This window comes from Macadamia integrifolia, unplaced genomic scaffold (assembly GCF_013358625.1).
Source record: "Macadamia integrifolia cultivar HAES 741 unplaced genomic scaffold, SCU_Mint_v3 scaffold766, whole genome shotgun sequence".
NCBI lineage: Eukaryota > Viridiplantae > Streptophyta > Magnoliopsida > Proteales > Proteaceae > Macadamia > Macadamia integrifolia.
The window spans coordinates 136,367-147,706 of NW_024870535.1; the positions used below are offsets into that span (position 1 = coordinate 136,367).

Here is an 11,340-nt window from a genome sequence, read left to right on the forward strand (position 1 = left end):
AAAAAAAAAAGAAAAAAAAGAGAGAAAAACAAATATTAATCTATTGTTTGCTTAATTGCAAGTCTAATATTGCAGTTAGTATAAGCTTTCAGGTGGATTGTCCACATTAATCAAATTAGATTTCTTTCTCTTTAATTATTATTATTATTATTTTTCTTTTTGGTTTGGGTTGGGTTGGGTGGGGTGGGGTGGGGTGGGGTGGGGTGGGGGGGGACACTGACTTGTTGGGGCAGGTTTGATATACATGAACTCAGGATCATGCTTGGGCTTCATTGGTTTTTAGTTGAATTATTCAGGTCCAGCTCGATTAATAAACGTGCCGGATTCTAGTTCAATTAACCTCATTATTCGATTAATAAACGTGTCGGATTCTAGTTCAATTAACCTCATTATTCGATTAATAAACGTGTTGGATTCTAGCTCAATCAACCCAATATAATTGGTCATTTCCGGTCCAAGGGTGTTACCTAATGGTCGCCTAACCGGTTAGTTGCTCAACATGTTAAAAGCCTGTTTATTAAGTCTCACACGTTTCTGCTTATAGTCTGTTTGAAGATAAATGTGTTATTAACCAGTTTAAAGCCTGCATAAGGCCCATTTAGTCTGATTAAAGACCAGACTGATCGTTTATAAATGGGACTATGCCTAATATATGAGAATCGATTACTTAAATGGCTAAGTCACATGATGTAAGCGCCTAAAATGGGAAAGCCCAATTAGGCCCAATCAAATACAATCCACCCCAGCCCGACCGATTAACAACCCTAAGCTACCACTCATAATAGTATGTAAGAATTTTGGGTATCTAGGTCTTCTTCACTAGAGAGAATCCCCGTATGAGTGGCCCAAGATGTGCCTAGGGAGAGTCAAACTTAAGATATCTAAGTTTATGGTTCGTACCAAGTTCGTTGCTCACCAAAACATCAACCGCGCTACCCCCTTGGGTTTAATAGTATGCAGTATGTAATATGTAATAGTATGTAAGACTTTTGAATAAAAAACTTAAAAAAAAAATAACGAATTAGTGTATTCTGTGGTTTTATTCCAATCTAAATCGAATCAGAATCAATGAAAACCTATCCTCTGGGTCCAGTTATGGCTGTGTGGCTGTGCTGCTATCCCTGCTCCAAAGCCGTATATTTCTGTAGGATACCTACATGATCCTGTGCCCTACCCGAGGCCTGACCCAAATCCCGTACACAAAACAAAACCCTTACCTATGGGCCCTTCTTGTTTACTACCCAAGCCAGGGCAGCACTATTATTGGGTCATTTCACCATCTAAAGGAAGAGGAAATGGGTACCACGGCCCAGAACTTTGATCTAAATAGATTTAGTCTGTTCTGGAACTGAAACAGACTAATGTAGGCCCACTAAACTGAGAATAATGAACCTAATGGAGGTGGGACCAAAGATTAGTTCTAAGTTTTTAATGCTAATAAGTTAGGCACTTATGCTCTCTACCTAAGGGATAAGGTAGAGCCCACAAGTCATGTGAGAATCCAAGTTTCCTACTGTTTTGTTTGGGAAATGGGAATCCCCACATGTTTTCTAGGTCAGCAAACGATTACCTAAACACCTACCTTGTCTGTTGGTTGAAGTTAGGATTTGCTTAATTGCCTCATTTGGAAAAATTGGGAATAAAAGGACAACTAAATAATGTTGAGCTTCAGCCATTTTTAGGTTCATTTTCTAGGATATTGGCTTGTCTTATTGTGTTTGTTGTGAAGGGTTTGGGAAAGCATCCACCTTTCTACATTAAAATTTCTAAGCAATCTGCCCAAACAGGTTCATTAGGTAACATGCTCTCTCTCTCTCTCTTCTTTTCTTTTACTTTAAGGGCAGTTAAATAGGCTCATAGTCACCAATATTGGGGGAAACAAAGGGGAAGAGTTTGGTGACCCATTTACTATCAATACATCAAACAGACACTTTAGGTTACCCAGAAACCATTTAAGAACATCTATGCGCCTAATAATGAGGGCTATCATGTGGGCTTTGGTGGGTCCAAGGAAGTTTTAATGGTGCCAATCATGACACGAACTCACCTACCAATTGATTAAGATCCCATTAAAATTTGAAGAAAAGCAGACTAGGGCAAGAAGGATGATTTGAGAATTGTCCTTCCTAATTCTAATTACTAAATATTTATATTTCAAAAATCTGGGCCAAAAAAGCTGGGTAAGCAAACCTAATTGTGCAACATGGAGGGGTGATTCAGTTATTCTTACCATTGGATTTGTTATTGAACGGTTAGGATTGACGATGCATAATTTACCAGCCAAAATCATTACCCTCCCTTGTATGTCCATACCCTATAGTCCAAGCCTTCGTGTACTTTTTCGGTAGTCCTTAATTTTTTGATCCTTTCGTTTTTCACATGACAACTCTTTTTGGGTTGAAACTTGACATGTGAGTAAAGAACCTCAGTATATGTTCTCATAATTTCAACCTCCAATGATGAACTCTTTTTAGGTTAAAACTTGACATGCGAGTAAGGAACCTTAGGATATACCTGTCCACACTCAGCCTTAATTGGAGGCAACAGCCGATAGTTGGGCTGACTAGCCCAAGCCTTGTGAAGCCCACGTGAGGTCTTATAGGTTTTAACAATTTAAAATTGGGCCTTGAAACTTGCAATAAGTCTTTTTGCCACTTTAAAGCCCACCCCCACATCCCTTTAAACTTGTTTAGGCTCTGTTAGGTTGCAACGGAACAGTAATTGAACGCAAGGGAAGTGAAAATTTAAACCTAATAAAGAAACTTTTGTGATCATTATCTCACACGGTTGTCACAATTCTAAATCATTACATATATGGTTATTAAATTTTACTTAATTTGCATCTAGATCCCTTGGATTTGAAAAGTAGAATGAAAATTACATCTAAAAAATATAATTACTAATTATGATAAGAAATTTTCAGTAGTTTATAAGCAAGTTGGGTAACAATTACAAAAGTTTCCTTCTTTAGGTTTGAAAAATTTCCCTTCCCTTCCAACAAAAGGAAGCCTTGGTTCTTAATAACCACCCAAAGTCTCTGTAATCAAAACTTCATTATCATACTTCAAATTTTTGAGATGAAAATAGGCAAACCATAATTTACTATTGATCTTCTTGGCACCAAGTACATGCACAGCATGAATAATTCACTCTTTGTGTTTGGGTGTTTTAACTTCAAAGTTCCTCCAACTCTACTGTAAATGGGAATGCAGTGCAGTAATATGTAATTACACAGATTATGTTCCAATTAAATCCTTGACTCACCCCACAAACAGGCATCCAAGCGAGATATCTGCGATTCTGTGTACTGACCTAATACCATAGAATATAGAAAAGCCATTTTCTTAAGATTTAACTTAAATATACCCAAGGATTAAAGTATCGATATCGATCGTCGTATCGGTCGGCCAAAATTAAGATACGTATCGAAGGGTATCGTATCGTATCGGAGATACACTAAGATACCCTAAAGATACACACATAAATGGATAGAAAACATTTTTTTAAACATTTTTGCATAAAGAATTTGTTAAAAAAAGCTATTGATAACATGTATTATGCATAAACACTAAATTGAGGGTATCGTACTAAGAATTCAAGGTCTGTAGTTTTCTCATAAATGTAAAATCCTTGTTCCCAACCTTGATTTCCACTTTAGTTAGGGAAAAATATGGCTGACAACAACTTTGGAACAAAAACCCTTCAAAAAATCGTTTTTTTTTTTCTGAAAAATTACCCATATTGGCCATTATATGACCGTAGCACCAATACGTATCGATACTCACCGATACGTGCTGATATATACCGATACGTACCGATCGATACATACCGATACTCACCGATACGTACCAATACATACCGAAACGTACATTTTACCTCAATTTTATATTTTTCATAGAGTCGTATCAAGGCATGTCGTATCGTATCGATGTGTATTAGTGGTGTATTGATGCATATCGGTATGTATTGTAGGATACATATCGATACGAAATGATTTAAAAAATTCAATGTATCGTATCGGTGTGTATCGTATCGGCCGACTAAATTTAAGATACGTATCGGAGGATATCGTATCGGTATCGGAGATACTTAAAACCATGAATATACCCATCTAGAATTGCTATCAGTTGATCTTTTTGGTATCTCAATGGACAATTAGTAAATTTTATTTTACCATAAATAAGAGCATAAGATTACGTGGTACAGTTCAGATAGTTTGGATTGATTTTTCCCAAGGAGATCTATTAGTTGATACAAAAATATTGAACTTGCTCTGTGAAAAATAAACGGAAGAGCTAGAAGATGGTGATCATCATCTATAGTGTTGTTCACTTACATGTCCATTGAATACTATATCAATGCCGTAATAGTGGAGTAACTCTTCCATCTCCACCCTCATACACTCTGCTTCTCTATAATGCACTTCATAAGTACTGTACCAAGGTGGGTGCCAAGTTGCTATCAACCATGGAGTCACAGATCTGTCCACATTAGCTAAGTCTCTCTCCAGCCACCTGTATTGCTCTCCTATAAAGGAAAAATGTTATAATCGCTTATCCCGAAAGCTTGAGCTGTTAAGTAAGGGGTTCAACAATGTATATCAACACACAATAAAACCCTCTTCCCCGCAAGTGTAGGGCCACATACACACACACGACTCTACATTTGACACCGTCAAGTGGCACCAAGGGGCACAAACCACTCAACAACACAAAACACAAACCCCTCACACTTACTAGAGACTGAAAACTCGACCTCCTGGTTCAGATACCATGTTACAACCGCTTATTCCAAAAACTTAAACCGTTAAATAAGGACTACAACAATGTATATCAACACACAACAACAAAAACAATAGACGTATTGTTTCATAAGTCATCCTCAATTAATGGAACTAAAATCTGCATCCAACATCTACTCAGATATCCTAATATGGGTAAATTCTGTTCACACTGTTTTAAATTACATTAAAATAGTATTGGAACAAGAGGTATAAGATGGTTTTAAAACATAAACCTCAATACCCTTATTTTACTATATTCTTTCGAAGGTACTGGGTCAAAAACACTTCAACCATTCATTATGTGGATTTTCATAGAGAACAGGCTGATTTTTGTCCCTGTAGGGTTGAACTTTTTGTTGTAGCTTGATGTGTTTGCCAGAATATGTCATAAATGAACCAACTATGCAACCTTACAATATCAGTAGCATACAGATGAACCACTGACCTGTGGACCAGACATGCAACTTCAACTTACTTTTGCTAGTCATCATTACAGGTTGGCATAAGTTACATCACCAACTAATAGAGCAAGATCAAGACTATTATGTATCAAGTGATCAATTGTAGAAGTTGTATTGTATGTAAGACCCAGGTCTCTCACCACTGCAATTCTTTTTGGATAACTCTGAGGACCAGAAACTGGCATTGTCTTGAAAGAATATATAAGGCTCATGACTGGTATAGAAGGATCTCCACATTGATAGTAATACAATGAGTCAGGTTTCAACCCTACAGAACACAGTGAGAGAGAGACTTACTGAAAGTTTCAAAATTTATTGGAATATACAGAAAGAAGAGTAAAAAGACGGAGGTTTCAGATGGTCATTCTTTTTCTTCTATCTATTTTGTTTCCTCTTAAAATTCTCAATTCTATGATTCGAAAAGAACATGATCCTTCATTCCCCTCTGAAACCCCCACGGCAAATCACAATATAAACCCACGGAGATATCCTATGCTGTGATGCAATTCCATTGGAATTTCAGAGTCAGAAATTCCCAGACAAAAGAGTGGTAAATCTAAAACATGGCAAGGTAATCTATGGATCCGGAGATGTCTGAAAGCTTACATATCTATTTCGAATTTTATGGACAGTCCAAAGATGACCAGAATGTATAAAGCCATTGCATATCAGTGAAACTTCATCTTACTTATTTTTGTAATCAATAAAAAAAATTTACAGATCATGAGTTCCATGCAATCAGAGGGGTGGGTCTAATGCAAGAGTAGATTACAAGTAACTAACTCCACAGTTTATAATCCCAAACAATACAAATAGGAGCAAGAAACAAAGAAATAATACCATCAAATAAACCCCCAAGGATACAATACCTATATAGGAGCAAAACCAGCCCAAAACCCAACTCGATAGGAGAGAGAAAGACTTTCTATAGAGCTGGAGAGAGAAAGGTGTGGCCAGGTCTATGGGAGTCTGATTGAGCTGTACTTTTGGGTGTAGATAGTCCCTAGGGAGGGCACAAAAACCCCCAAATATGAAGGGCTTCTGACAGCTGGTTATGGAGTTACGCACTTTCTTGATTTTTAGACCTAAGAGAGAGAATGTGAAGAATTCTGCAGGAACATCAACTTGTCTTCTTCAGATAACCTTCAAGAGAGGATCGATTGATCTTAGAGTATAGAACCAGTCCTTCAAAGGATCTGTAGATCAGATCTCAAACTTGGGTAGCAATGAGGGTCGATTGGCTTCAAGAACAAGAACTCTTTGGCTGGCTGATTCTGATTTTGTATGCTTTAACAGGTCTGAACTTCTAATAACAATAAACAGAAAATAAAAATAGAAAAAGAAGTACCGATGGAGGGTTGAGAAGGGTGAAAGAGAATAAAAGAATGTGTATTTCACCCTTCAGGTTTTGGATATCACACCCCTCAAAGGTTTAAGCATCTCACCTCTCAATAACAGTTTTTTTTAGCTAAAAAGTAATCACTCAATAATTCATTCATTCAAATCTTTTCAATAATGGTACATATGCCTCTCTATTTATAGAGGGGAAGTTTACAATCACACTAATACTAGGAGCTAGTTTCCCAATAGGACTAGACATTTCTACTACAACTAAGAATTCAAAATAGGACTAGGACTTGACTTTATGACTCCAACATGGAGTAGAACTAACTAACTAATAGTCCATATAGGACTTTACAACCGACCAATGGCCTAATGGGCCTTTATGGAATTAAATAGCAACTACCTAAACTAATGTATTAAATCCCGTTTTTCTACCTTCTACCCATATTTTAGGCCCATTAAAATGGCTCATTTCAAAGAAAACCCATGGGATCAAAGGCCCAACACATATATAACACAACCCAAGTCTTATTTGCAATAAAATAAACCCAAGTGACTTATCTACATCAGGGTCAGTCCAACCCAATTGATTGGCCAACATCCACAAAACTAAATTTGAAAGACAAAATAATAATAACAAAATTTTTTCTTTGCTTTAGTAGTACACTATTTAAGAAGAAGTTGGCATGCTCAACTCAATAGTGAGTTCAGGAGGTAAATTCAGTTTTTATATCTGGGCTGGGATGAGACGAAACATTTATAGTCCTGGACAGCCACAAATATCAGAAATTTAAATCGTGCATGGAACATTATTGTTATTGTTATTGTTCTCTTATATCCTTCCTTTGAAGAGTAAGCTCTCCAGGTAGAAACTTTATCATCTTTTTAACAGATTCAAACTGAGACATTATCTTCTTTGCTTTTTATTTTTATTCTTTATACTTACCACTAGATCTTTTCATAGCTCTGGGAGAGAAATGTAAGATGATCATCTATATGAATTTGTACAGCAACAATCAACCTTAGGGTGAAACAATCATTCAATAGAAATTTTGAGTTGTTTTATTAGCAACCTTTCATTTGAAAGGGTAAAAGGTACCAAAAATTTCCAGAAGGAAAGCATAGAGGCATGCTCATTTTTTCCATTAGATACCAATATGCCAGAATAACAAACAAACATCAAGCCATGACTATGTAGAAACGCAACCCTAAAACGATGCAGAAGAAAATGGAAAATCAAAACAAACAATGCACACGGATTTTACGAGGTTCGACAAGGTTGCCTACGTCCCCGGTGAGATGAGATCCTGCTTCACTATCAATGGAGAATAGGGTTACATCGCTTGTCCTCACACCTCTCAGTATTGCTTGCGTTACAGAGAACGAAACCCTCGCTACAAATATATAGCAAAAAAACCCTAATCTAGAAAGTACACAATTGCCTTAAAATGAAAGGTTGCTGATATAACAACTATTACTCCCTGGAAAGTACATAGCGGGACGCCGTCCTGCCTGTCTAGGTGCTGCACCAGTACTTCCTGGATTAAACTACGACGGAATACAAGACATCATACACCAATAGACTATTCTTTGGTTCAAATTACCAGTCACATCCACATGTCACAGGGAGGAGACTGTAGAAATTAGGAGCATAGGAGGAACAATGAAAAACAGAAAAATAATAAAATTCACCAAGCAGAAGATTTGTAACTTCCAAAAGGGGAAATGTATTAAAACAAAACCCAGCTAAAACTTACCAGTGAGACGAGCATGGTGGATAATTCCTGAGGTGTAATTCTGGATGCCATTGAAAGGATAAAGCTGGTTGTAAATCAGGGAGTAACCAATTGCTTCATGTGTTAATGGATACCCTAATTTACCAAAACGAACAATGCTTGCTACAGTTTTAGGATTTAATGGCTTTATGTTGTTCCCTATTTGGAATTTCCCTGCAAAATAGAATCCAAAGCGCATTTTTATCACATTCTTAACTGATAGTAATCCAGTTTTAGAATTGTACAAGAATAAGCACAAATTAACCAATGGAAGATACTTAGTCTGACTAACAGAATAGATTAAATCTAACCTATTTCTTGAATTTCTCATCTCAAGTTTCAACAACTGGATTCCCAATTCAAAATCCATAGGTTCTCAAAGTAAACAGCCCAGCTAGTAACTTCAAAAAGCAGAGAGGTAAAACCAAACACCATTTTTACAACATAATTCTTCTCTAGCATCTGGATTCCCTATCTCTCCTCACTAACTAATCTACAACACCAATTTGCTAAAGAAACAAATAATGAAAAAGAAATTCTAGAGTGGTTATTGAGAAATGGTATGTTACCATCCAATTATAATAAAAAAAGGGGGAAAAAATAACAAATAAAAATCAAACTCCATTAAAACTTATACATTAATTTTTCTTGATAATGGGAAATGGTAGCTCTACTGTGAAGACTATTTTCTGATTGGCATAATAAATTTAATCAAACACCATTATAAAAATGATCTCTCCAATAAATTCACCACTCTCATCGATTCAAAGCAACCCAAATAAAAAATAATAATAATAATAATAATAGAAACCTGTAATCCAAGAGATCGAAACTGAATCATAAGTAGCCGACAGAGTCACTGATATTTGCTCAGGCTCAAACCCCTTAACCCGTCTGCTCACGCGAGGATCAGTATCCGGTAAATCCACGGCATGCCCACGTAAGTTTTCATCAAAAGGAACCGTGACAGGCTCGAATGATCCACCAAGGGTCGTCGGAATCCGGCAATGAACGACGGCAAAATTCTCTAGAAACAGTAGGATGATCAAAATCGCAGACAAACAGAACAACTTGTAAACCATTCATAGGGTTCTTCCCATTTGATTGATTTGCTTATTGGGTTCTCTTCATTTGGTTTCTTTGTCGTTTGTTATTCCCGTTTTTGCTTCCTCAGCAGTCAGCACAGTCTGTAGTGTTCGCGGGAATACTCGACACGAAGATATGGCCATCTTGACGGTTTTTCGCCGTTAGGCCACTTGGGCCTACAATCTGAAAGTTCCTCTGGCATGGGGTAGCATTCATAAATTCCTTTTTGACCTTTTGAATTAAAAAAATCAAATAAAATAAAAATTACCGGTTTCATGTTCTGTGCTATGGTCCTGATCGGTAGACCCGACCAAGCCCGACCATTTAAAACCTGAACCAGTCCAGCGTGACAAGTAGGTTAATACTTAATAAGAAGTGGGGATCAACAATTAATAGCCTGACTCAGATTGACAGTTCATTATAATCCATTTAGAGATAAATGTGCCATTAGACCTTTTAAAGCCCGATTAAGATCTGTTTAGACCAATTAAAGAATGATATAAGACCAACCATTTATAAATAGGACCATGCCTAGCATATGAAGACCGATTACGTAAATGAGCCAATCATGATATATGGTCCTAAAGTGGGGAAGTCTGATTAGGCCTATCGAAATCAGCCCAGCTCGGCCCAACAAGCTAAGTGGTGAACATACCAACCTGCAAAATGGAGGAATTTTTTTTCATTTATATAGGAAAATGTATTTTGTGGGGGACTTTAGGGGCTGCACCCAAACACATTGGGGGGAGGGGAATGGTTGCCATGTCAATGCAATAATGCTTCCTTGTTGATGCTTCTACATGAACCCTCATTAGCCATGCACTAGTGCAAGAGCCACGCTTTTGGATAGGAAACCCTCCTCTCATTTATATAATAGGAAAATGTTTGGCACATCTCTAGTGTATTATGAGTTAATCTCTTCTGTGTCTTTCTTTTCTTACTTTTGAAATGACGCTGCCCCTTCCTGTATGATGCTCCGTCCCATGTCCCCATTGGTGTTGCCCGGCCGCTAACTTACCGCCCATGGGCGGTGTGCCTATCCCTCCTCTCCCTAATATAATATAGGCGAAAAGAATGCTAATTTGTTGTGCCCAATACCCCCAAACACATGCGTGAAAAGACCACCCTACCCTATGTGGTTGATGCCTCCGCTTGCTCTCCCATTAGCCCATATGCTAGCGCAATAGCCACCTGACCAGTTAGCATTCTCCCTTGCCCTATAATATATGTCTACAATGTTGTATATACATATGGTTTTTTAGCTTAGGGATTTTCTTATTACCACTCCTCATGGTGTCAAATAATTTAAAATGTCTATTATAATAATATATAATAATAATTTATAAATTTTTTTAAACCTTTTAAGTATAATCATTTTTTTCCAATGAGGGTAATTGTGTTATCTTCACACATGTAGCTAAAAAATATGTATCACACTAACATATTTTGATAATGAAATAATGATGCTTTACTTTCAAATTATTTTGAAAACCTTTTTATACCTTTATCTTACAAAACTTATGAGAATAAGATAAGGGCCAATTAAAAGATTTTGTTGTGTTCATTTTTATTTATTTATTTGCTAAATTTTCATTGAAAGTAGTGAAGAGTACTAAATACCACCGTGTGAGTGGCTCAAGGTGTGTCTAGTGGGAGTCGAACTTAGGACATCCGAGTTTACGGCTCATACTTAGTTCGTTGTTCACCAATTCCACTACCCCCTGAGTTTGTTGGGTTCAAAATATACCTAAATTGGTGTCTTTTACACTCCCTTGACAACAATTTTTTATAATGATATAATGATGAGTCATATTCAAATAACTTTTGAAAACCCTTTTTACACTTAACATAAAAGAATATTGGGAATAGAAAAATGACAATTAGAAGATGT

At 36.8% G+C, this 11,340-nt stretch overlaps 1 protein-coding gene across 4 annotated transcripts; it reads right to left on the reverse strand.

Annotated features, from left to right (window-relative positions):
* Positions 1–4,210: 4,210 nt before the first annotated feature.
* Positions 4,211–9,527, reverse strand: LOC122069925 (purple acid phosphatase 15-like). 4 transcript variants are annotated; one of them, XM_042633991.1, is made up of 4 exons: positions 9,175–9,527; positions 8,346–8,537; positions 5,385–5,512; positions 4,211–4,514 (listed from the first exon to the last, which is right to left on the reverse strand). In XM_042633991.1, exons 1-4 carry the CDS (start codon positions 9,443–9,445, stop codon positions 4,491–4,493), a joined length of 615 nt encoding a protein of 204 aa, XP_042489925.1. In that variant the 5' UTR covers positions 9,446–9,527; the 3' UTR covers positions 4,211–4,490. The 4 variants fall into 4 exon arrangements, with proteins under 4 accessions (XP_042489925.1, XP_042489924.1, XP_042489923.1 ...); XM_042633990.1 differs by having other exon boundaries at positions 4,211–4,527; XM_042633989.1 differs by lacking the exon at positions 5,385–5,512 and having other exon boundaries at positions 4,211–4,527.
* Between the last annotated feature and the right edge of the window lie 1,813 nt (positions 9,528–11,340).

Excerpts from the sequence above, each read along its gene's own strand:
- LOC122069925 (XM_042633988.1), bottom strand. The coding sequence starts at position 9,445 with ATGGTTTACAAGTTGTTCTGTTTGTCTGCGATTTTGATCATCCTACTG. Across the intron at positions 8,538-9,174 it reads TTCGATCTCTTGGATTACAG|GGAAATTCCAAATAGGGAAC; the intron begins GTTTCTATTATT and ends TCTATTTTGCAG. Across the intron at positions 5,513-8,345 it reads CCACCATGCTCGTCTCACTG|GGTTGAAACCTGACTCATTG; the intron begins GTAAGTTTTAGC and ends TGTGTTCTGTAG.